Source organism: Phocoena phocoena, chromosome 2 (genome assembly GCF_963924675.1).
Source record: "Phocoena phocoena chromosome 2, mPhoPho1.1, whole genome shotgun sequence".
NCBI classification, from domain to species: domain Eukaryota; kingdom Metazoa; phylum Chordata; class Mammalia; order Artiodactyla; family Phocoenidae; genus Phocoena; species Phocoena phocoena.
Window position 1 is genome coordinate 84704097 of NC_089220.1, and position 25527 is coordinate 84729623.

The 25527-nt window shown below is 52.7% G+C and overlaps 1 protein-coding gene across 2 annotated transcripts; it reads left to right on the top strand.

The window, feature by feature from the left end:
- Positions 1–6911: 6911 nt before the first annotated feature.
- On the top strand, positions 6912–24896 carry TYRO3 (TYRO3 protein tyrosine kinase). Of its 2 annotated transcripts, XM_065870984.1 has the most exons (20): positions 6912–6936; positions 6968–7195; positions 8934–9117; positions 9342–9442; positions 10217–10387; positions 11812–11898; positions 12679–12794; positions 15535–15712; positions 16419–16564; positions 17088–17232; positions 17628–17757; positions 17839–17939; positions 18228–18323; positions 18660–18740; positions 19152–19244; positions 19672–19793; positions 20199–20308; positions 20495–20654; positions 20852–20988; positions 23399–24896. In XM_065870984.1, the coding sequence occupies exons 2-20, from the start codon at positions 7051–7053 to the stop codon at positions 23787–23789; spliced, it is 2694 nt and encodes an 897-aa protein (XP_065727056.1). In that variant the 5' UTR covers positions 6912–6936; positions 6968–7050; the 3' UTR covers positions 23790–24896. The 2 variants fall into 2 exon arrangements, with proteins under 2 accessions (XP_065727056.1, XP_065727055.1); XM_065870983.1 differs by lacking the exon at positions 6912–6936 and having other exon boundaries at positions 7051–7195.
- Positions 24897–25527: the final 631 nt, after the last annotated feature.

Genomic DNA, 25527 nt, shown 5'->3' on the forward strand with positions numbered 1-25527 from the left:
GCACATAGAAACCTGCATAGACTCGACTGTGACCTCCCCAGTGTGATTATGGGCGAGCAAGAAGATAACCAGGAAAAAGGAAAGGTGAGCCCAAGGAAAGAAACACTGCAGGAATGGTGATAGTGAGGAGAGGAGAAAACAGCCTCATTGCCTGCAGGGTGATTCACTTCTTGAGCATCCTGCCTTTGTTCGTGCCAATGTCTCTTTTTCCTTCCATCCCACCCCAGTCTTTTTCTTCCTTTAAGGCCTGGTTGGAATCAGCTCTAAACTTTTGCCAACTGGGCCTACTCACTGAACTTTCCTTGGAATCTTCCATCTGCACCACTTGTGTGCCATGTTGGGAACATACTGCCCACTATCAACTGTCTCCAGTTACCTTGTATAGACTGTGAGTTCCTTGGGGGCATCAGGCCTTCTTTTTTGCATCCGTAATGCTTAGCACCCAACATACTGCCATGAACATAGGACCTTAGTAAATCATTGCTTGATTGAAGGCTGTCTTAGGGCAGCCAGTGTTAGTCCAGGAGTTCTCAAACTTTAGCAGGCATCAGAAACACCTGGAGAGCTTGTTAAACCAGATTTCTGGGCCTCACCTGAGTTTCTGATTCAGTAGGTCTCCAATAGGACCCAAGAATTTGCATTTCTAACAACTTTCTAAGTATTCTACAGAATCCTTCTTTAGTTCTCTTGGTTTCAAGTGCAGCAGTAAATTTCAGCCACTAGGATTTAGCCAACCTTTGGGGTCCAAATTGTACTGGCTGTTCAGAAGTTATGGTGAATGAGGGAGGGAAATTGGATCCAAAAATGCAGGAAGAATGAATGTAGAAAATCACTGTTTGCAACCACTAATCAAACAATCGCTCCAGACAATAATCATCAATAACTGATAAAGCTATTAGGTAAAAGGTTGATGAGAACTTAGTATGGGTGGATCAGGTGGTCAACTTTTCAACCTACTGATGAATCTTAACATCACTAAAAGTGAGGCCACTGGACATAATGTGCCCCCTGATATGATGCCACTGAAAGTACAAACCATGTCCTAGGAAGCCTTCATGCCAAAAAATTGAAGCTGAATCTAGTCAGGCATCTAGATCTAACTATCACCTCTAACTACATTAAGAGATTATCAATTAAACATGTCATCCTTGTTTGTATCCTGATTCAAACAAACTTATAAAATGACGTCTTTTGAGACTGTTTGGGAAAACTGAACACAAACTGAGTTTTATATGATATTAAGTATTTTTAAAAGATTTTATTGTGTATGGGGAGTTCCCTGGTGGTCTAGTGGTTAGAATTCGGTGCTTTTACTGTCACGGCCCAGGTTTAATCCCTGGTTGGGGAACTGAGATCCCGCAAGCCAAGTGGTATGGCCAAATAAATAAATAAATAAGTAAAATGTGTTTAAAAAAAAAAGTGGGGCTTCCCTGGTGGCGCAGTGGTTAAGAATCCGCCTGCCAATGCAGGGGACAGGGGTTCGAGCCCTGGTCTGGGAAGATCCCACATGCCGCGGAGCAACAAAGCCCGTGCGCCACAACTACTGAGCCTGTGCTCTGGAGCCCATGAGCCGCGACTACTGAAGCCCACGTGCCTAGAGTCCATGCTCTGCAACGAGAAGCCACCACAATGAGAAGCCCACGCACCGCAACGAAGAGTAGCCCCCTCTCGCCCCAACTAGAGAAAAGCCCAGGCGCAGCAACGAAGACCCAACGCAGCCAAAAAAAAGTATTGGGTGTGGATGTGGTTCTTTTTGAAAAATAAATTTTATTTTTTAAATTTATTTATTTTTGGCTGCATTGGGTCTTCGTTGCTGCATGTGGGTTTTCTCTTGTTGCGGTGAGTGGGGCTACTCTTCGTTGGGGTGCTCAGGCTTCTCATTGCGGTGGCTTCTCTTGTTGCAGAGCACAGGCTCTAGGCACGCAGGCTTCAGTAGTCGTGGCTCATGGGCTCTAGAGTGCAGGCTCAGTAGTTGTGGTGCATGGGCTTACTTGCTCCGCAGCATGTGGGATCTTCCCGGACCAGGGCTTGAACCCATGTGCCCTGCATTGGCAGGAGGATTCTTAACCACTGCATCACCAGGGAAGTGCCAAATAAACTTTATTTTAGAATAGCTTTAGATTTACAGAAGAATTGCAAAAAAAGAAAGCTTCCATTTACTCCAAACACAGTTTCCCCTGTTATTAGCATCTAACACTAATATGGTACATTTGTTGGAATTGAAAAACCAATATTGACATACTATTACTACTAAGCTCCATACTTTATTCAGATTTCCTCAAATTTTCCCTAAGGTCCTTTTCCTGTTCCATCCAGCATACCACATTATATTTAGTTATCATGACTCCTTAGGCTCCTTTGGCTGTGATAGCTTCGTAGACTTTTTTTATTTTGTTGGCTTGGACAGTTTAGAGTAGTACTGGTAGGGTATTTTGTAGAATGTCCCTCCATTGGGATTTGTCTGATGAGTTTCTCATGATTAGACTGAGGTTATGGGTTTTAGGTCCTCCCCCTCCTTTTTTTAAAAAAAATATTTATTTATTTGGCTGCACCGAGTCTTAGTTGCAGCATGCGGGATCTAGTGACCTGACCAGGGATTGAACCCGGGCCCCCTGCATTGGGAGTGTGGAGTCTTAACCACTGGACCACCAGGGAAGTTCCAGGTCCTCCCCCTCCTTGAGGCTGGAGTATCTACATAAATTATTTGTAATTCTGCATGGGAGATTTGTCTATGCTCCCCATGAATTAACTTATTAATTTATAATATACTTTTAAATTATTAATAAATTATAACTTATTCACTTATATATATTTATATTTGACCCTTTGATAAACCCCATCATTTTCTGTGTGTGTGTGTGGTTTTTTTGGCCACACCACATGGCTTGTGGGATTTTGGTTCCCCCACCAGAGACTGAACCCAGGGCCTTGGCAGTGAGAGTGAGGAGTCCTAACCACTGGACCTCCGGTCCTAGAATCAGCCATTTCTCCAAGGACCCTTGGTTCTTTTTATTGGAAAATGGTATTAGAAACCAAGATTTGGGTGCAAGGTATACTCATTGCTACTGGGGTGTCTGGCTTTTTGGCCCTCCTCAGCTGACAAAGAAAATATATGTGTATACTGTTATATATACACATATCTATAATTATTTCTGTATGTAACCATCTGAATCTATATATGGATGAGTTTTTTTTAAGTCTGTTACAGATACACAGTGTAATATTTACAGCTGAAATTAATTATATGGCTAAGATTTGCTTTTAAAAACTCCAGCAAAAGAACAAAAAAAAATTGGGGATAATACAACACAACTGGCTAAGATAATCATTGAAGCAGAATGATGGGTACATTTGGGAGTCATTATACTCTTCTGTCTACTTGTGTGTATGTTTAAAATACTCCATAATAAAAAAGGTTTTAGAAAATAGCCTAAATTGCCATGTTGCTATTAAAGTGGGTCAAAAAGAGCACTACAGACAGCCAGATATGTGGCATTCACACGCAGATACATTTTTTCTCTCAGGGCCATCCCTAGGTGAAATTTTGAAGAGGACAACTGTTTTTCTTCCACACGTTTGGACCCATCTGCTGTTTCAGAAACCCCAAGCTTATTGCTCTCTTCCTACTTCCTAAACCTGCTTTTGGGGAAAAACCTGATCATTTGAAAATGCCCCTTTCAGAGTGTGGTCTTTTCTAGGAACTTACTTTCTGCTTCATCATCAACTGGGCAAGGAGTGACATTGTTTATGGCTTAGGGATTTCAGGCAAGGGGTGTTTGGCAGGTACAGCAATAGTCCCCCAGCACCCCTGACATCACACCTGTAACGCAGTTTTGCTCCAAGTCCCAAAGTCAAAGATTCCCTGCATTCTCTAAGGTGATGAGGAACACAGACAGTCTGTGGTCTGCCCCATTCCTTAAAGGGAACTTCCCAACTCTTACCTCTTTAACCAGTAGTTGGGAAAGAATATAGCCTTGGTCACAGGGCCAGTGAGACTGCCATGACCCCATAACTCACGCTGGTTCCCCGCCACTCCCTGAGGTGGGGACAGGAGGTGGAGTCCTAACTCTGAGAAAGCTGAAGCAGCTACTTCCTGAGACTGCTGGAAGTTGCCATCAAGATGTTCTGCTGCTATGGGCAGGTGGTTCTCATTTCCAGTTTTGTCTTTGTCTTCTCTGGCTCCTTGGCCTCCTTGGACAGTCGTGGATTATAAAAGGCAGAGAGTGGGCAAATACTTATTTCACACGAGTAGGGTGATGCCAAGGCCCAACCTAGCTCCACCCATAGTAGGGGGCTGCTGCTGGCCCTTCCTCTCTCCTGGGATAGATCATAACTGGCTCTGCTTCTGTTCTGAGGACAGGAACTCCTAGGACATCTGCTCATACATTAGGTCAAATACATTTCCTGTTGATTCGATTAGTTTCCTTCCAAGCAATGCATTTACAAAAGGAAGGGAGATTTTTGCAGGCATGTATTTGCAAAGGCAGCCAACCTCCTCCAGTCACACACACACATCTTCTCCCCATCCACCCACAGAGCATCAGTCACATTTAGAGTTTGCACAAATGCACACTCTCCCTCATACATCACAATGCACACCCTCTCACCCACCTACACACCTCTTCCACAAAATCACACCTGCTCTCATACCCTTAAAGTATGTTCCTTTACTGTGCCCAGAGAGAGAGAGAAAGATGGGGGAGATGGGTAAGAAGAGTGGGTTGTGAGGGCTCAGGAAGGCAAGCATGCTGTGTAGGAGCTGGAAAGTCAGAAGACCAGGACCCCACAGTCCTCTTTACCCTGCAAGTAGAAATACTAGGAATCGAGAGGGGTTCAGAAGCAGGGGTAGAGGAGGCAGGCACTCAGGGTGCCAGGTCCCACATGGACAATATGCTGCCCCAGAGTGAGAGTGATGTGCCTCAGCCCTGCAGCTGAGGTAGAAAGTTTGTCAAGGCTGTGAGTGGAGAATGCAGAGGTATTCATGATATGTTCCAGAAGCCCATTTTGCCTGGTAGCAAAGGATGGTCCTTGGGCTGGGATTCTCATCAGAGTTCAGGAAATGGGTTTCAGGGGGAGGGTTGGGATAAGGGGTGAAAAGGAAGTGAAAGGCTGGGTTTGGACTCTGGGTTCAACACCTTCTAGGAAGGGTCTTCCCAGTGTCAGCCAGAGTCAACAATTTCCTTTCACTGGAAACTTGAAGTCCCCTCCAGAGAGGAGAGGTGGGGGAGAGGACCTTGAGAAATGATAAGTGCTCAAGTTCAGGGCTGCAGCAACCGCACTGCCGCAGTAGCCGTGGCCCCGGTGAATCTGGCTTCAGCCCCAGACTGTCGTCTGCCTGCCCTGATCCGACTCAGCCTGAGCTCAGACACTGTGGATTCTGGAATGGAGCAAGGATTTTCCTTTAGGATAGAGTCCTGAAGCTGACCCACAACGCCCCAGAAAATTGCCTGAGCTCTCAGTGAAACGGAGGCTCAGGCCCCTGCCATCCAACTCTAACAGCGCTTCTCCCTGTGATGCCGCCTGGGGGCACCCCCAGCTGGGTCTGAGGCTGCCGCCCTGCACTGCTACTGTTGTTATCATAAGTATAATTAATAAACAAGCACTGATGGGGCCAAGAGGAAGAAGAGGCAGGCCCCTGCTGCTCAGGAGAATCCCTGAAAAGATCCAATGAGGCTGCAGGGAAGTGGAAGGCGGGTTGGAGGGGGCACTGAGCGGCTTGTCCCTCCTCCCCAACCAGGACTTCTGGGAAGGGCCCTTTGGAGTGTAGGCTCCTGGGGACAGTAAAGGCAAGGAAAAGAGGAGGGGAACATTTGGTAGATTGGATTTGGAACTAGCTCTTTCTCTGCCTGAAAGGATGTCTGTGGGCACGGCCATCCCCTTGATTACTGGTTGTGGGGCAGGCCAAGTTCTGAGGCAATTATTCATTCATTTAACAGGCGTCTGTCTACTTACTTATGGCGTGCCTACTGTGTGCAAGGTGGTCTACTAATAATAGCTAATGTTTTATTGGATATTGTGAAGACAGCCAACTTTCACACCACATCCTGGGGCATGGAGGCAAAAAGCAGAGGAAGCAATTGGGGAGAATGACAGCCCCAAAAGATATGGGCCATTGGGCTTTGACCTATGTAGTGTAGCAGTGGGGATAGCAGATAAAACCTGAGTATTACCAAGATCTCAGAAAACTCAAGACCCAAGGCCCAAGGTCTTGGAGATAAAGGGGTGGGAAATGGAGTACGAAGATGGGGAATTTGGGCGAAAGGCTCATGAAAGAGGCAGGAAGGTGTGCTAGTATATCCTGTGGCGGGAGCACTGAGTCACGACAATTTCAGGGGGCCTCATGGTTGGGAGTATCTAGGGGATACTTTCTGTGTTGAGAGGAGGGTACTGGGTTCTGTGATCAGCCTGGACAAAAGTTGGGGTGTGGTAGAGGCTTCTAGCAAGGTTTGGAGGGAAGGATCTGGAGTGTTGGGTTTGAAAAGATGCTGGAGTCCTTAGGGAAAGGAGGGGTGCGGCTGGGGTGCCCGTGCAGGGGACTGAGCCAGATCCGTGGATCCGGCCTTGGGGCAGCTGGGGCAGGGGGTGCCGGCCGGGGCTGCGGAGGTCTGCGGGGGGAGGTCGGCCGGAGGCCGGGCAGTCAGCGGCCGGGTTGGAGCTCGGAGCGAGCCGCCCGGGGCTCCGCGGGGGGGCGGTACGAGCTCCGGCTGCCGGCGGGCGGGCCGGGGAGGAGGCGGCGGCTCCGATAAGAACATGAATCAGCGGCGGCGGCGACGGCGGCGACGGCTGTGGAAGGAGCGCGGTGGCCCAAAAGCGGCCCCGGGACCCCGCGCGGCTGACGGCCGCCGCGGCGACTCGCGGCGGGTGCGGGTCTCGGAGTGCGGGCCGCAGCGCCGCCCCTCGGGCCGGCCCCCGCCCCTCCCTCGGCCCTCCTCCCTCCTCCTCCTCCTCCTTCTCCTTCTCCCTCCTTCTCCTCCACTCCCTCCTCCTCCTCCACTCCCTCCTCCCTGGTCGCTCGCGGGCCGGGCCCGGCATGGTGCGGGGTCGCTGCCGATGGCGCTGAGGCGGAGCATGGGGCGGTCGGGGCTCCCGCCGCTGCCGCTGCCGCTGCCGCCGCCGCCGCCGCCGCCACCGTCGCCGCTGCTGCTGCTGCTGGCGGGTCTAACCGCTCTGCTGCTCCCCGAGCCCGCGGCCGCAGGTAGGGGCTGGCCCGGGGGGCGGCGGAAAGCGGGGGGCTGCGGAAGGGCGCGGTCGGGGTCGGAGCCCGGGGACGGCAGCCGAGCGAGCCCCGGGCCTGGGCGGGCCGGAGAATTGGGCAGGGGGCTCCAAGCTGGAAGGCCGAGGCTCGGGAGGGGGGAGGGGGCTCAGCGGTGCGTTCGCCGCGGGATCTCGGGTCGCGGCCCCCACCCCCCAACTTTCTCGCGTCCGGGCTCATCTGGCGGGGTTGTAAGGAAAGGAGCGGGGCTTCGGGCCGAGTGGTCAGCGGGGGGTGTTTGGGATTGGCGTTTCCCGCCTCGACGCTCCTAGCTGTTTGCTCTCCCCTCCCAGTCCTGGGGACCACATCTACCCGCCCCACACAAACGAAGGTCCCACCCTGAAGCCACAGGGGCTGGGACTGAGCACCCACCGGCACCCCTACATCATGTAGGTACAGGGGCTTCGAGAGTGCCCAGTCACAGAAAACACCTGGGCGTACTCTATTCGCGGTGCCTTCTCCGAGCTTCCTGAAACTGGGCGTGTTGGAGAGGATGGTCTGGGGCAGGGTTGCTGGTCTTTGCTCAGCCTTGTGTTCCCACATAGCCATGAGGCATTTGCCAATGGCAGGAGTGCTTCTTGCAGCACCGGGATCCCCAAGTTCACACTACACACCCCTGGGACTGCTGGGCATGTATGGGGTGTTAGGCTACCCCTCCTTGCGCTGTGGCTGGTCCTGAGAGGGTGAAGGGAGTAGGAAGAGACACAGGGCAGAGCAGCAGCCACCCAGCAGGCACCTTCTTTTCAGACAGCACTCCCTTCCTTATCAGCATCTCAGGGAAGGAAAGGGAAGGGAAAGAGTGACAAGTATTTACAAGCAGAAGGGTGTATGTATCTTAGGATCAGAGCGCTCAGGATTTGCCTTGCGTCACACAGCAAAGGGCAGGAAGAAGCAGAACTGGATTTCAGCTATGTTGATAGTTCACCTGCCGCTCTCTGAGGGTGTGTGTGTGTGTGTGTGTATGTGTTCAGAGGGTAGTGCCCCTGTTGGTGTGAGAGTAGCTCAGGGGTTTCGGGCACCTGTTCAGGGCCCCTCCCCTCCCTTCTACCTCCTACCTTCCTAGCGCCTGCCCCTGCACCCATTCAGGTATTAATAGAGCGGCTGGCTGCCAGGAAGGCTGCCATGTGTTTTCTGACGTGGTTTTGCAGCCATATGTTCTCCACTTCAGGGGAGCACCCCCTCCTTCCCTTCCTCAGTCTCCTTACATTTGCTAGGGTAGGGTGCAGGGGGATGCCAGCAGCAGTGCAGAGCCTAGGCTGACACCTTGGGTGGAGAGCTGGCTGCCTGTTGCACTGACTGGGTGCAGCAGTGATTCCCAGGGCAGTACCTACCCCAGGTGTATGAAAGCGCCCCACTGTTGCAGCCTGGCTTGCTTTCCTTTTGGTGGTTGGGCCTGACTTAACATTGCCCAGCAGGGAGGTACGGGGAAGAAGTCACTTCCTTACAGCTGGGAGGAACTTGGCAGTGGCAGAAATGGTGCCTGGAGAGCTTGTCATGCTCCTTCCCCCAGCCCGGGTCCAGGCTACCTTCCCTCCCACACTGTCCTGCCTCTGCTTCCTTGGCCATTGTCTGAGAGTGAGCCCCCTGACACAGAACCTAGGTTTTGGAATAGGATGGGGGATATTTCTAGAGACAGGGTCCCTCTCAAGCAGAATGACACATTCTCCTTCCCACCTCTCAGGCCTGAAGCTCTTGGGAGCCCCAGTGAAGCTGACAGTGTCTCAGGGGCAGCCGGTGAAGCTCAACTGCAGCGTGGAGGGGATGGAGGAGCCTGAGATACAGTGGGTGAAGGACGGGGCTGTGGTCCAGAGCGTGGATCAGGTGTACATCCCAGTCAGTGAGCAGCACTGGATTGGCTTCCTCAGGTGCAGGACTGTGGGGGAAGGTGTGGGATGCCAGCCTGGGGACACGTTGTGCTCTTTCCATGGGGTTTGGGAGCTGGGGGCAATGCTGATGCCCAGAGGTCTGTGGTTTTTTTATTCGGCAACCTGCGGAGACTTCCAGAAGTGGGGGCAGGCTGAACCCATTGAATCTGCCCAGCAGAGCTGCCCTCCTTGACCCTGGGAGACCTGGTGTCCTGTTTCCACAGCCTGAAGTCAGTGGAGCGCTCTGATGCGGGCCGGTACTGGTGCCAGGTGGAGGATGGGGGCGAAACCGAGACCTCCCAGCCAGTGTGGCTCACGGTAGAAGGTGAGGAGGCAGAGCCACGTGGGCGTGTTGGCCTGGAGCAGATGCTGTCTGCTAGTGACCACCCTATGCCCAAGAAATCTGAGTGGAAGCTGGGCTGCCCCACTGCCCTCTGGGACCTGACTGCACCAGACTCCAGGCCTGGTGCAGCCATGGAAGACCATACCCACTGGAGTCTGGGTATTTGAGAGCCAAAGGGGCAACTAAGACCCATAATCAATGGGGTGCGGTCAAGTTTCAGTTGTCTGACAAACAAGCCTCAAGCACCCATCTGGGGCTGGACCCTGTTCTGCCAAGTGGCCAGGCCAGGAGGGGGAGGGATGGGGGAGGGGAGGAAGGATCCACAGCTGCAGGAGCTCAAAGCTGTGCAACCCCGGAAAACAAAGTGACTAAGAAAGTAACAAAGGGCTCTGAACGGGATCTGGGGCCTGCCAGCAGAACTCTGCTAAAGCTCCCGCCCACTCCCCCTCCCTTACTGCCCCTCCCCCAGCTCCCCACCCTCTGCCTCTTCCCTTGCTTTGAGAAGGGCTGTTAGAGCAGGTCTGAAAAGGGAGAATCTGTCAGGCCCAAGGGTACAGCATAAAGGATATCCCTGAGGAGGCCAAAGAAGAGAAGCTTCTCCCCTCAAGCTAGATGCCTGTTCTGCAGTTGACCCAATCATAAGGGCCCGTGGGACCTTCCGCATAGAGGGCTTCAGATGGTAGCAGACTTGTGGCTTGGGCAGTCGGAAGCTGAGAGGTGGCAAGGCTCACTCCCCACCCGCCTTTTTCCCCCCAGGTGTGCCATTTTTCACTGTGGAGCCAAAAGATCTGGCAGTGCCACCCAATGCCCCTTTCCAACTGTTTTGTGAGGCCGTGGGTCCCCCAGAACCTGTTACCATTGTCTGGTGGAGAGGAGGCACGAAGGTTGGGGGACCTGCTCCCTCTCCTTCCGTTTTAAATGTAACAGGTGAGCAGCCTCAGGAGGGGCTTTGAGCAGGGGTGGTGAGGCTGGCAGAGTTCAAATCTGCTTAAATCACTGAGCCTGCGGTCGTGAGTGTCCAGAGTGCCTGGGTACGTGAGCTCATTAGTCAGGTGTGCTAGGCTGGCCTGGTGGGCTGATTGGTGGTGATCCTGCTGCGTGTGCCTAAGGAGATGCTGGAGCCTCTTTCCTGCGTTCACAGCAGTCTAGGCCGTGCACAGCTGGCCCTGGAAGGTTAATGTGTGGGACCAGGGGCACCCATCCCCCCCCACCCCTCCCAAGGGAAGAAGCCAGGAACCAGCCCATGCAGAGCTAAGAGGAGTGTCTGGCAGACTTGCCTAGAAGTAAAGAGTCTCAGGCTGCAGAGTGGGGAATGGCAGGGGGAAGGAAAAGGGGGAGGGGGAAGCCAGCACAAAGATACGGGGGCCTCCTCTTCTAATGGCCTTTTCCAGAAATCTCCAAACCTTTCCCAAACAACTGTATCTGTCCACACCTCCACACAGTTACACCAGAAGCAGCCACGCCTGCCCACCCACCTGGACCCCAGGATCCTCAGGCACATACCTTACACACTTGTGAGACTTGCTAACCTGTGAAACAAAGTTAATGTTTCTGGTCAAGGCTTGAACTGGCCGAAAAGGATGGGAGTCTGAACTTAGTCTCATGTACTGTAAGGTGGGAAGGACAGACTCTGATCTACCAAGTCCCTTAGGAATACGCATCTTCAAAGGAGGTGGACTGCAGGATCTGATCCTGTTCAGGAGGCGCTGGGTTGGAGCAGATGAGAAGGGAGGTTGGATTCAGTTCTCTCCAGATGTGCGTGGTTGGGACCGTCAGGTAGGCAGCTTGAGAATAAGCACTCACTGAACTCCCACTCCACACAGCACATGGTGCTAGGCACCACGGGAGATCAAGGGAGTACAAAGGAAATAGAAGCCATCGGTCCAGCCCCCCAGGAATTAGTATAACTGGGGAGACAAGACACACGCATAAGGAGCAGAGAACTATTGAAAGGCAGCGACTCTGCAAAGAGAACAATGATATGGCACAGAGCAAATAGAGAAGGGCCCTGGAATGTGCAATAAAGGAGTGACCAGAAAAGGGAGGCAGCTTTGTACTGTCCGCGGGAGATGGGATTGTGGTGGGAGGGGCAGTATAACATTTCTCAAGTGCTTTACTGTGTGCCGTGCACTTTATATATGTTGCATCAGTTGGTTCTCACAATTCTCCCATTTGGGAGATGAGAAAACAGAGCCCCAGCCCTGGGATTTATATCCAGGCCCACACTGTGGAACCTTTCCTTTGGCTGGATATTGTAGGATATTCAGACCCAGAGCCTGACTATCCCCAATCCCAGACTGAGTGGGACTTGATGCTGGGGGGCGGTGCTTACTGAGGTTTTCTGGCCCCAGGGGTGACCCAGAGCACTGTGTTCTCCTGTGAAGCTCACAACGTAAAAGGCCTGGCCTCTTCTCGACCAGCCACTGTTCGTCTTCAAGGTAGGAGGCCCCTGGGAGGTGAGGGGTGGTAAGGCAGGGACGTTCTCAGCAGGCTGTGGGTGAAGTTAGAATTGTTTGCTGTTCCAGCTCGCCTGGGTCCTGCTGGGATCTGATGGATGAGGGGTTAATTGGCATGGCTCCATTCCTAGTGGGAGCACCTGAGACCCTGCCATGGCTGAGATGAGAATAGAAACCTGACGTCACAGTAGATTTCCCATCACGAAGCAGAGTCCTTGGGAGGGAAGGAGGGAGGGAGCCAGCAGGAGATGGTCAAGGCTCAGGCCCAATCTTGCTTCTGCCAGCCCCTGTCGAGGGAATGGGGGTGGGGATAACAGCTTAGCAGGATGATAGAGGAGACCCAAAGGGCTGCTGTGCACAGCAGGCAGAGTGGAAAGGGGAAGAGAGCCGGTGTGTGCAGGAATGGGCTGTGGCCGCAGGGTCAGCTGCCTCTCCCTGGTATCTCCCAAGGCCGAGGTGCCATGCTCCCCCCCGCCCCCCGCCGCCAGACACACATTATCTTACCCTATTTCTTGGTCAGACAGGGCCCCCGATTCAGGGAGCAGTAACCTCTCTCCACAGCCTAGGCACTCTCTCAGGTTATGAGCAGCTGTTCGCTGCCAGTTGCTTGACTTGTGTATTACTGTGGTCCTGGGAGTGCTGAGTAGCCATCTTAAGTTTTTTTTGGGGGGAACCCTAGGGAGGAACTCAAGGCTCAACTCCCATGCTTTCTCCCTCTTTTTCTATCCTCCCTGAGCACTGACTCTAAGTCCCCATCCACAGCACTGCCTGCAGCCCCCTTCAACATCACAGTGACGAAGCTCTCCAGCAGCAATGCTAGTGTGGCCTGGACGCCAGGTGCCGATGGCCAAGCCCTGCTCCAATCCTGTACGGTCCAGGTAGGCTGAGAGGGCAGACAGGCTCTCCTGGCTGTGCTCCTTCTGGCTGCCTCGGTGGCACTTTGTTGACAGTGGTATCACATTTACCTAGTCTTGCCCATGGGGCTTGGTCTCCAGCTCTATTCAGGTGACATTCCCTTACCAGGAAGAGCCCTGGCCACTGCCCCTTATCATAGGGTGCTCTAGCAATCAAGTGACGGCAGATCGGCTCAACCTGTGCATTCTTCAGGCTGGAAAACAGATGACTAGAGCAGATTGGGGATACCTGGAAGAGTTTTTCTTATGTGGGTGAAAACCCAAACCTTTGACTTATCTGATACCTGCATTCTTGTGCCCCAACCTCTGACCCATGCCAAAGAGAACAGGGGGACCAGAAGAGGTCCTAGGCCCCAGACAGTGGGAAAGCTGGGTAAGATGATACTAAAAATGAGGCAGTTCAGGCTTGTTCATTTCTGTCTGTTCACTCAAAAGGTATTTAATGAGCACCTTTGACATGGTTCTAGGCAGTTCTCTTGGGCAACAAAGGTCCCTGCTCTCGGCTCCACCCTTTAGAGGATCCCACTCTGGCCCTCCTTTGGTTGCACCCCTTGCCCCTGGGCAGGGAAATCCATAGGGCCAAGGGAACACTCCCATCCAGCTCACCAGGACACACCCCTCTCCCCTTAATTTGAGTCTGCTTCTGGGGCCTATATGGGCCTCTCCCTGGTCCATCCTCCCAAGGATGGATCATGCTAAGGTATGTGCACCTCTAAGCTCAAAGGGCAGCCATTTGAGGGGGAGTGGGTATGCAGGCAGCACTGTCCACAGCCATGCACGTGATGTCCCTCATGTTGCAGACCTTTGGCTGGAGACTGGCTCTTCTTGTGCCACCACATTCTGGCTTGGGACTCCAAGGATTTGGAGAATTATAAATGTAAACCCGATCTTCCAGGTTGTTTTGTAGCTTTGTTTGTCAATACATTAAGATAGAAAATATTTTACTTAATAGTCTTTTCGCTGATTTTTAACGTTTAAATATTTAGTCATATGGTACACTGGATCTCCATTTGTACTCTTGCCCTGGGTCCCCAAAATGTAAGGAGCAGGCCTGGTTCATGGTGCCCATAGGCTCCCAATTACTTTGCTCTGAGAGTTTGCATTGGCATGTAAACAGTTACAAAGAGTGGTATCCACTCTAACAGAAAGGGGCATGGATTTTCTCGAGTATTTGAGAAAGGCTTTCACAGAGGGAGTGGTATTTGCCTTGAATCTTAAAGGATGAGTTGGACTTTGCTAGGAAGGTTATTCTCAGCAAAGGGAACAGCGTTTGCCAAGACATGGAGACATGGAACCTGGTGTGGTGGCGGGTGGGAAGGGGTGGGTTGCAAGTGTCTGCTGATAGACTTTTTTAATTGAAGTATAGTTGATTTACAATGTTGTGTTAATTTCTGCTGTATAGCAAAGTGACTCAGTTATATATATTTTTTCATATTCTTTTCCATTATGATTTATCACAGGATGCTGAATATAGTTCTCTGTGCTATACAGTAGGATTTTGCTGTTTATCCATCCTATATAATACAAGTTTGCATCTGCTAATCCCAAACTCCCAATCGTTCCCTCCTCCTCCGCTCTCCCCCTTGGCAACCACAAGTCTGTTCTCTGTCTGTGAATCTGTTTCTGTTTCGTAGGTACGTTCATTTGTGTCATATTTTAGATTCCATATATAAATGATATCATATGGTATTTGTCTTTCTCTTCCTGACTTACTTCGTTTAGTATGATAATCTCTAGGTCCATCCATGTTGCTGCAAATGGCATTATCTCATTCTTTTTTATGGCTGAGTAATACTCCATTGTGTATATATGTACCACATCTTTTTTATCCATTCATCTGTCAGTGGACATTTAGGTTGTTTCCAAGTCTTGGCTATTCTGCTGATAGACTTGAAGAGGCATTAACTCAAGTCCCCCAACCATCCCCCTACCTGTCCCATCTTCCATCTCATCTCACATGCCTAAGAAACCTCCCTGCCTTACATCATTAATTTCCTTTATTTTTTTAAAAAATTATTTATTTATTTTTGGCTGCATTGGGTCTTCGTTGCTGTGCGGGGGTTTTCTCTAGTTGTGGCGAGCGGGGGCTACTCTTTGTTGTGGTGCACGGGCTTCTCATTGCGGTGGCTTGTCTTGTTGCGGAGCATGGGCTCTAGGTGCGTGGGCTTCAGTAGTTGTGGCACACGGGCTCAGTAGTGTGGCACGCAGGCCCTAGAGCACAGGCTCAGTAGTTGTGGCTCATGGGCTTAGCTGCTCCGTGGCGCGTGGGATCTTCCCGGAGCAGGACTTGAACCCATGTCCCCTGCATTGGCAGGCGGATTCTTAACCACTGTGCCACCAGGGAAGCCCTAATTTTCTTTTTTGAAAATAAATTTTATTTATTTATTTTTGACGGCGTTGGGTCTTCGTTGCTGCATGCGGGCTTTCTCCAGTTGTGGTGAGCGGGGGCTACTGTTCGTTGCGGTGCGCAGGCTTCTTATTGTGGTGGCTTCTCTTGTTGTGGAGCATGGTCTCTAGGGCATGTGGGCTCAGTAGTTGTGGCACGTGGGCTCAGTAGTTGTGGCTCATGGGCTTAGTTGCTCTGTGACATGTGAGATCTTCCGGGACCAGGGATCGAACCCACGTCCCCTGCATTGGCAGGCAGATTCTTAACCACTGCGCCACCAGAGAAGTTCCACATAATTAATTTTCTGTTTTTCTGTAGGTGACTCAGGCCCCAGGAGGCTGGGAGGTCCTGGCTGTTGTGGTCCCTGTGCCACCTTTTACCTGTCTGCTCCGGGACCTGGCACCTGCCACCAACTATAGCCTCAGGGTTCGCTGTGCCAATGCCTTGGGGCCTTCTCCATATGCTGACTGGGTGCCCTTTCGGACAAAGGGTCTAGGTAAGGGACTTACAGAGCAGAGTACCTGGGCATGGATGAATGGGGCTGGGGGCTGGGGTAGTAGGGGTAGTGTTGGCTCCAGTTCTGAATGGCGTTGATTGAGAGAGGGCTACCTGAGAGGGAGTATCATGCATCAGTCAGCAAACACTTTACTGAGGGCCTGTTGCTACCTGGAGATAAATCCAGTCCCCCTCCCATTCAGCTCTAGTTCTAGTGGGTGGGGCAGACAAGCAAAGTGGGAAAGATCAGGTAATATGGTGGTGAAGAGTGCCCCAGGGTGCTCCAGGAGTACCCCCATACAGAGATCTGAGGTCTGAATGATAAGGAAAGAGCCATATTTGGGGGAAATCACTGCAGGAAGAGGGCACAAAGTACAATGACCCTATGGCACAAACTTGCTTGGAGTTCCTAGCAATTGCAAGGAGGCTGGCAGGGTTGTGAGAGGAGAGTGAAGGATGTTGCTGAGGCAGTAACCAAGGTGATGAAGAGCAATACCCTGCCTAACTGGGATGGTACGGGTCCTGCCATTACCCACCCGTACTCCCCAGAACGATGGGTGAGAGCAGTCAGACCTGGGAAGCAGACTCTTGCCCCACGTGTCGTTCTCTGAGCTATTTGGTTCTTTGGAGTTGGTTCCAAGGACCTGCATGGGATAGCGGTGGTGGGTAGGGCAGGGCTCTTAGCAACCTTCTTTTTTTGGGAACAGCCCCAGCCACTGCTCCCCAGAACCTCCATGCCATCCGCACAGACTCAGGCCTCATCCTGGAGTGGGAAGAAGTGATCCCTGAAGGTCCTTTAGAAGGCCCTCTGGGACCCTATAAACTGTCCTGGGTTCAAGACAACGGAACCCAGGTAAGGAAAGCTTCTGCTTACTACTAGAGTCGGCCCTCAGGGCTCTGAGGCCTTCTGAGCTTCAGAATGGCTGTCCTTGGTGAGCCTGGGGGCCTTGGTGGGCCTGTTACCATCCGGGGGAGTCTACCCCTCCCGCCCTCCCCTGCAAGCTGCACTCTTCATTGGATTATGTCTCCTGTTAAGATTGCCTCCAGTGTCCACTTTGAAAAGAAAGCAGGAAGCGCATTCCTGCACAAACTGGGGGAGGACACAGATAAAGCCTTCTTATCCTCCCCCACCCCCCAGTTCCCACCCATCCCCCACATCTGCATTCTCGGACTGAGCCTTGTTTGTGTTCAGGAGAGGCCTCTGCAGCCTGCGGCAGGAATGTGATGACTCCCAGCAGGTTGTGTGCCTGCAGCCCCCGAACCCACAGTGTCCCTAACCTCCCACGTTCCTAGCGAGACCTTTTTCTGACTTCAGGCCCCAGCTGGAGGCCTTTTACTCAGGCTCAGTGTACGATGGGGGTTTTTCCTGGCTGCAGGGTGAGCTGATAGTGGAGGGGACCAGGGCCAACCTGACAGGCTGGGATCCCCAGAAGGACCTGATTGTGCGTGTGTGTGTCTCCAGTGCAGTTGGCTGTGGGCCCTGGAGTCAGCCGCTGGTGGTCTCTTCTCATGACCATGCAGGTAAGACCTGCAAGACCTGTAAGGGGAAGGGGGCAGGGGATGGAGGCTTTCAAGGGCAACCTACACTGATGGGAGGAGGCTGGCAGTGCCTCCCCTCTTAAGAGGCCCAAAGACTCAGAGTCAAGCACTTGAGGCCAGGGTTGTATCTCATTCCCCTCCCCCTGCCCTCCAGCTAGCATAGAAATCCCTGGTCGTGCTGTAGGTCCCAACAGTCAGCGTCTGTCACTGACAGAGTAGGAACCCTTGGCTCTTCCTTTGGAGCCTCTTTCCACTCTGGACCCTTAACGAGTGAGAGGAGCCTCTTGACCAGGCCAGATGGCCATCACTGGAAAATTCTAAAGGGCCTCCTTGGAATCAGGCTAGCTCGTGCTGCTTCCTGCCCCTGTCTCCCACAGGCCGGCAGGGTGCTCCCCACAGCCGCACATCCTGGGTGCCTGTGGTCCTGGGTGTGCTGACAGCCCTGGTGACGGCTGCTGCCCTGGCCCTCATCCTGCTTCGAAAGACACGGAAGGAGACACGGTTTGGGTAAGGGGGGGGGCACAGAGGGAGAGGCAGGTGGTAACTGAAGACCTTGGAGCTGACTCCAAGTCCTGGGTTTCCCTTTAGGCAAGCCTTTGACAGTGTCATGGCCCAGGGGGAGCCGGCAGTTCATTTCCGGGCAGCACGATCCTTCAATCGGGAAAGGCCCGAGCGCATCGAGGCCACACGTGAGTGAGTGGTGGGGAGCCATAGGAGGAAAAAGTGGGTTATCTTGGACCCCTATCTGCATTCCTCTTATTAATTTGACCAATAGGTCTGAACCTTGATGAGTCCTAAGCACACCGTGGAAAAGACACAGACCCATCCTCATGGAAATCGCCGGCCCAGCTGTGGGAGAGCTCACCTAAGCTCATCTCTGCTTTGAGGGTGGAGTCTGGGGTACAGGAGGCAGGCTTGGGTTTTGGATCTGGAACCAGAGAGGTCCCTCCCCTTTCTCACCACCCGCCTCCCCACAGTGGACAGCTTGGGCATCAGTGATGAGCTGAAGGACAAACTGGAGGATGTACTCATCCCAGAGCAGCAGTTCACCCTGGGCCGGATGTTGGGCAAAGGTGTGTGAGGCTGTGCAGGGATTGGCATGAGTTGCCATGTCCCGGTGTGTTTGGTTGCTCCCGTCACTCTGAGGGTGTGGATTTAGGTCAGCTCCTATGAACAGCATATGCTTGTAGACTCCTGGGTTTGGGATGTTTGGGGGAATGGAGGCTGTGAACGAGGAGGGATGAGGTGTCATCACACCCAGCCCAGCATACTTTGCTATGAACGAGGGAGCCTCTTTCAGTGGCTCCAGAGTCTAATGATTTTGTGTCCCTATGAGGGGTCCCCTGGGAGGGCTCTGGGTTGGGGACAGGAGGCCAAGGGGACTTACCATCATTTGGATCGGTTCCTAGGAGAGTTTGGTTCAGTGAGGGAGGCCCAGTTGAAGCAGGAGGATGGCTCCTTTGTGAAAGTGGCTGTAAAGATGCTGAAAGGTGAGTGGAGAATAGTACTAGAGTGGAGTGAGGGCGTCACTTGGGAGGGTGAAAGGGGTGGCTGATCCTGAAGCAGGCTCTGCTAGGCCCCTAGACTTTGCAAGACAAGTTAGCACTAAGTGGGATGCTGTCTGTACCATGTCAATAATTCACAGGCATAAACCCACACTCATTGGTGCCCCAGCCTTTGTCCCCTGCTGTCAGCAGTGACTGTCCTCTGGTTTCACTCGGGGTGATTAAAGCTGTGGTTGGTTGAGCCGTTTGACTCTCCAAACCAAAGGGAAGGCATGAGCGAGTGGAGAAATTGTTGGATAGCACCAGCCCGTGGGAGTTTCTCCTGCTCATGGCCGGACTGTTTCCTGGGCCCACTGGGGGCACATTTCCCTCACTCCCTCCCTCCTTTCCTCCCAGCTGACATAATTGCCTCAAGCGACATTGAAGAGTTCCTCAGGGAAGCGGCTTGCATGAAGGAGTTTGACCACCCACACGTGGCCAAGCTTGTTGGTGAGCCCCTTCTTGGGGGAGGTAAATGTAAAATAGGGCTAAAACTACGCTCCCCCGAGGTGCGAGGGCAGTCTGTGGGAGAGAAGTTCGGACTTCGCCTGGTGAGTAAGCAGACACCAAAAGAGCAAGGAGCGGCCTGGCTGAAATCTGATCAGGCTCTAGGTAAGGAGTTCAGTTTGCAGACCCTGTTCCATGAAGGCTGCTCATATAAACAGAGGAGGAGGAAGAGGGGACAGAGAAGATGCTCCAGAGACTGGGGGGGCAGCCAGAGTCCCTCCTGGGTAGTCACCAGGCCAGTGTGGAACTTAATGAGGAAAGAGGTAGCAGAACCAGGGCTAGAGGTAGAACCCAGCAGGTGGGGTCTCATACAGATGCCTGAACTGTCCCTTGACCTTTATGTGCCCCACTGACTCTCCCTTGTCCCCAGGGGTGAGCCTCCGGAGCAGGGCCAAAGGCCGTCTCCCCACCCCCATGGTCATCCTGCCTTTCATGAAGCACGGGGACCTGCACGCCTTCCTGCTCGCCTCCCGGATTGGGGAGAACCCCTTTGTGAGTGCCTGGGGTGGGAGCAGCCAGGAGTTGGAAAGGGACAAAGACCCTGGGAGAGAGGTTGGCTTGGTGGAGGTAGGGCCAACTGAGTTGGTTGGGAGAAGGTGGGCTCCAAGTTTGACATTTTTGTTAACAGGCTTCCTTCTCCTTCACAAATCCCTGCTGGGAATTTAGGCTGGGCAAGGCCCCTTCCTGAGAGAAGAGTCCCGTGGAGCCCCAGACTGGGGGAGTCTTGACTTTTGGGTGCTCTCCCTCAGATTTGCCAAGGCTTCCTTGCACTGGGAAGCCCCTTCATCCCCTTCCTTTCAGTGATTCTGAGGACAGTCTTTAGGCTTTCTGGCCAGGGAATCCCATTCATACTGCCCTGGCTGGGTCTAGCCTGAGCTCACCCTGTCTGCCCACCAGAACCTGCCCCTGCAGACCCTGGTTCGGTTCATGGTGGACATTGCCTGTGGCATGGAGTACCTGAGCTCCCGGAACTTTATCCACCGAGACCTGGCTGCTCGGAACTGCATGTATGTGAATTCTGGAGGGCTCGGGGTTGGGAGGCAGGAAGCAGTGCCAGGAAGAGCTAGCTAATGGTCAGCTCCCACCTGGGACAGTATCTGCTACGTGAGGGGACGGCTTGAGAACAAAGATGCTCTGGATTTAGGCTGCCAGCCTGGCAGAAGGCTGACCCCATCCTCCGACACTCCTCACAGGCTGGCGGAAGACATGACGGTGTGCGTGGCCGACTTTGGACTCTCCCGGAAGATCTATAGTGGGGACTATTATCGTCAGGGCTGTGCCTCCAAACTGCCCGTCAAGTGGCTGGCCCTGGAGAGCCTGGCTGACAACTTGTATACTGTGCACAGTGACGTGGTGAGCAGGGCGGCAGAGTGAGACTTGACGGTAACACAGTAGTGCGGACTAGTGCGTGGGTGGACCTTTAGCACTGCTCTCTGGGCTTTGGCTGCCCCATTATGAGGCCCCGGAGCCCCAAGATATGCTTGCCTCGGGACTCTGCCTGGCTCAGGAAGCCTAGTGACATCTCCCCTCCAACCTCGATTCTGTCCCAGTGGGCCTTCGGGGTGACCATGTGGGAGATCATGACTCGTGGGCAGACGCCGTATGCTGGCATTGAGAACGCTGAGATTTACAACTACCTCATCGGCGGGAACCGCCTGAAACAGCCTCCGGAGTGTATGGAGGACGTGTGAGTGCCCCAGGAAGGGGATTCTGGGAGGAAACAGGTATTTGGGGTTTCAGCTCATGGCCGCCGCAACAGCTGCTGGCCCACTGGGAGCTCCGATCCGCAACTAAACTTTAATTTTTTTTCTTTTTTTTTTTTGTGGACATGTCCTCGTCATTAGAGGGAAGTCTGACCTCTACCCCAAACTCCCTCTTCATCTACTGCTCCTGTTTTCTTTCTCTCTCCCTTTACCATCCCATGTTTCTTGCTCCAGCCTTTTCCTATCACTGTTTTCTCCAGTTTCCAGGGAGAACCAGGAATCCCACCTAAGGGCAGAAGGTGCAGGGTTGAGCAACAGAGCAGGTTTCCCTGTCACCTCTTCCCCACCCCCACTCCTTCCCTAAGGCTGAGCTCTCCCTCCCCCTCAGGGAGTGCTGCACAGGGGCAGGAAAAAAACTGCTGCTCCATCACATTCCTTGCTTGACAGGGAGGGGGCGCTGGGGGCGGGAGGTTGGGTTCCTTTCTTGTCTTGGCCTCCTCTCTGAGGGAGTGGAGAGACCTAAGATAACAAACTGAGATCCTGGGAGAAGGGTACTGCCTCCTCTCCTTTCTGGAAGCCCGGAGCCCTTGGGAGTGGGGCAGGGTGGTGATACACTCACTGCACGGGGGAGAGTCATGGGCCCCTTGTGACTAGAAGACAGTATCACTAACATTAGCTGGGTTCTTTACAGGCATTCTTTCAGGTAATCCTCCTCTAACCGTATGAGGAGAAGACTATTATTATTCCCATTTTGTAGATGAGGAACTAGGATTAAAGAGGTTAAGTAACATGACCCAGGTCACACAGCGATTAAGTGAATGAGTTGGGACTTGAATCTAGATCTGTGTGATTTTAGAATGTGCCTATTAACCATGAACCCAACTATGATTTGTCTATTCTAGTATTATTCTACCACCCCATGCAAGCCAGAGTTTCCCTGGGCCTCCGGAGGACCTTTTCACTAGTACAAGTCCTAGTGAGGGAAGGAGTCCACAAACCTATTTCCTGCTCTGGGGTTGGACCTCCAGAGGTTCAAGAATGGAGACAGGCAGAGGAAGGCTCAGCCTGAATGGTAGGGTCCTCTTTCTCTAGGACGGTGGGTTTGAAGTGCCCTGAGGTTGGACTGTGGGAGAGAGGGCAGTTTGAGTACATGAACCAGGCCCTACGTCTCAGCAGAGCTCGGGCATGTCAGGGGCAGAAAGGTCAGGTCTCCCGGTGGCTGTAGCCTGCCTGGGCCTCTGGAGCCACAGAGGTTCTGCTGGGCAGTGGGGACCAGGCCCTGGCTTAGTGTCATCTGGGGCTGGAGTTAGTGTTGTCAATAGAGGGTGGGCAGGCGCTGGCCTCCCACCAGGCAGCCTGGTGGACAGGCGCCAGTTGGCTCCTGGCATGGCCTTGACAGTGTATTCCAGCCTGGCCACATACCCGTGGCCTGGACCATTCCCACGACCTATTCAGTGTCTGGCATGATTCCCCCCATCGTTGGAGGCCTCTGTTAGGAGGGCTGGAGTCGGAGGAGTGTTTGGGGCTTTTATCGTGGGCACAGGCAAGAAAGTCAGGCATTTGCTATGACTAGATCTGGTCTCAACCCTTTCCTGTTATTTATTTACTTACTTATTTTTTCTCAGCATGAGGCATTCCCTGGGAACAGGGATATGACCTCAGGGAATCTGCAAAGCTCCTGAAATTGTACGTAAAAAGTGTCCCTACTAGGGGAAAAGGGCTGGAAGCTTTTCTCAGATTCTCGAAGGTGAGAATCCTCATGAACAATGAGGATTTAAGACCCCCTGAACAGGTGAGGATTTAGGACAAAGGGTGGATTCCCAAATCACCCCCGTAAAATAACCCTGACTCCAGGCTGTGTTCCACAAGACAAAAACACTCCTACTACCCCTTCCCAAAATAGCGTAAGAGGGACTCTGGACCCGACCCACCTAGCTTCATCACTTTCTACCTGTGTGACCTTAGTCAAGGTTCTTAACCTCTCTGTGCCTCAGTTTGAACGTTGGTAAAATAGGGATCACTTATTTCACAGTATTGGGAGAATTAATAATAAATGTAAAATGCTTAGAAGAGTGCCAGATACATAGTAAGCCCTATACATTAGAGTGTTCAATTACATTTTATTTTCTTTTTCTTTCTTTTTTAATTTTTTTTTAAATTTTTGGCTGCACTGCTCAGATTGTGGGATCTCAATTCCCTGACCAGGGATTGAACCGGGGCCACAGCAGTGAAAGCCCAGAATCTTAACCACTAGGCCACCAGAGAACTCCCTCAATCACATTTTTCTAAATCCTCATTTCATATGATTAAAGGACCTCTGCTTTTGAGAGAAGGACCCTCCTTCCCCTTTCTCTGGCTCCTCACTACGTCCCCTCACCCTTCTCTCTGCCCCAGGTATGAGCTCATGTACCAGTGCTGGAGCGCCGACCCCAAGCAGCGCCCGAGCTTCACATGTCTGCGAATGGAGCTGGAGAATGTCCTGGGCCGCCTGTCTGTGCTATCCGCCAGCCAGGACCCCTTGTATATCAACCTTGAGGGAGCCCAGGAGTCTGCCGAGGGAGGCAACCTGGAGCTGCCTGGCGGGGACCCGGCCAGCAGCGGGGCTGGGGATGGCAGTGGCCTGGGGGCCGTGGGGGGCACCCCCAGTGACTGTCGGTACATCCTCAGCCCCCGGGGGCTGGCTGAGCGGCCTGGGCAGGAGGAGCAGCAGCCAGACAGCCCCGTCAATGAGTCCCAGAGGCTGCTGCTGCTGCAGCAAGGGCTACTACCCCACAGTAGCTGTTAGCCCACAGGCAGAGGGCATCTGGGGCCATGCGGCTGGCTCTGCTGGCCACTGTGCTGGCTGACTAAGCCCTGCCTGACCCCAGCCCAGGCAGCAAGGCGTGGAGGCTCCTGTGGTAGTCCTCCCAAGCTGTGCTGGAAGGCTGGACTGACCAAATCACCCAATCCCAGTGCTTCCTGCAACCACTCTGTGGCCGGCCTGGCATCAGTTCATGCCTTGGCTGGGTGGAGGTGGGCCAGGCCTTGTTGTCTAAACCCAGGCAGCTGGCAGAGGGGGTGGTTATGTTTCCATGGTTACCATGGGTGCGGAGAGTTGGGCGAGGGTAGATCCAACCTTGTGGGCCCCTACCCTCCCAGCTGAGCTGCCCCTGCTGCTTTAGTGCATGCATTGAGGCGTCTCTGGCCTGGGGGCCCATCTGTGCCTGTGCTTGGGGTTTAAATGCCCAGGTTTGCCCCTCCTCCCAAAGAGATGCCCTTGTATTATTCCCCTTTAGGTGAGAATTGGTAAGGGGTTGGTACAGTCAGGTCCCAAACCCTGTAGCGGGAGGCGGTGGGACCCTCAGGGCTGAATCTTCGTCACCTTCCTGGTTACCCACCCTGTCTAGGCCAGGAGTAAAGTGCAGCTGACCAGGTCACAGCAAGGCATGCTGAATTACACAAGCTACCATTTGCCCAGCTTCTAAAGGCAATGCACTGAGCCCGGCAAGAGGAAGGGGTGCTGTAAGGCTTGCCCAGGAATGAGTGAGGCCAGAGAGGAGCCCAGGAGCCCCTCTTTGAGCCCTCCCGCAGTCTGTCTGAGCATGCTACCAAATCCCCAAATATCCTAAGACTAACAAAGGCAGCTGTGTCTGAGCCCAATCCTTCCACGCAGTGTCCTTTAGTGCCATCTTTCCCTCTAACTGGAGACCCTCTTCTGTCCCAAGTCTCCAGAGATGGAGAGAAAGTAGGCTTGATGGCTGGTGTGGCTGAGGGGGAGTTACTGGATCCTGGACCCCAGCCATGGTTGGGGGAGCCTCTGGGAGTGCATGGGGCAGGCCCTTGCTGTTAGGGACTTTTCCAAGCCATTAGATGCTGTTTAAAAACAGAAATAAATTGAAGACTAAAGACCCAAGACTTTGTCTCTTAAATGTTTACTTTTTTCCCAGATCACTAAAATGAAGCATCTCTGCATAGAGAAAAGTTTGGAAAGACATATGCCAGAATGTTCACAGCTGTTATCTTTTTTTTTTTTTTTTGCCTTACGCGGGCCTCTCACTGCTGTGGCCACTCCCGTCGTGGAACACAGGCTCCGGATGCGCAGGCTCAGCGGTCATGGCTCATGGGCCCAGCCACTCCGTGGCATGCGGGATCCTCCCGGACCGGGGCACGAACCTTCGTCGCCTGCATCGGCAGGCCGACTCTCAACCACTGCACCACCAGGGAAGCCCCACAGCTGTTATCTTTACCTGATGTGATTAAGGGAACTTTTTTTCCTTTGTGTTTTCTAAGTTTTCTTCATTGAGCACAAAGTGCTTTTGTAATTACACAAGGTCCCAAAGAATCTTATAGTAAAAATAATACGTAGTCATAGATGATTAGGAAAACGCAGAAAGTCATTTTAAAAATGCCAAATACCTGTAATCCTACCACCATTGACCTTTTGAAAATGCACGTGTTTTGAAAAAGTTCTTTATCTTGGAACAAAGACAAAGAGACTACTTTGGCTGCCACCTAACCCTCTATCAGCCTCTATTGGGTGTGGT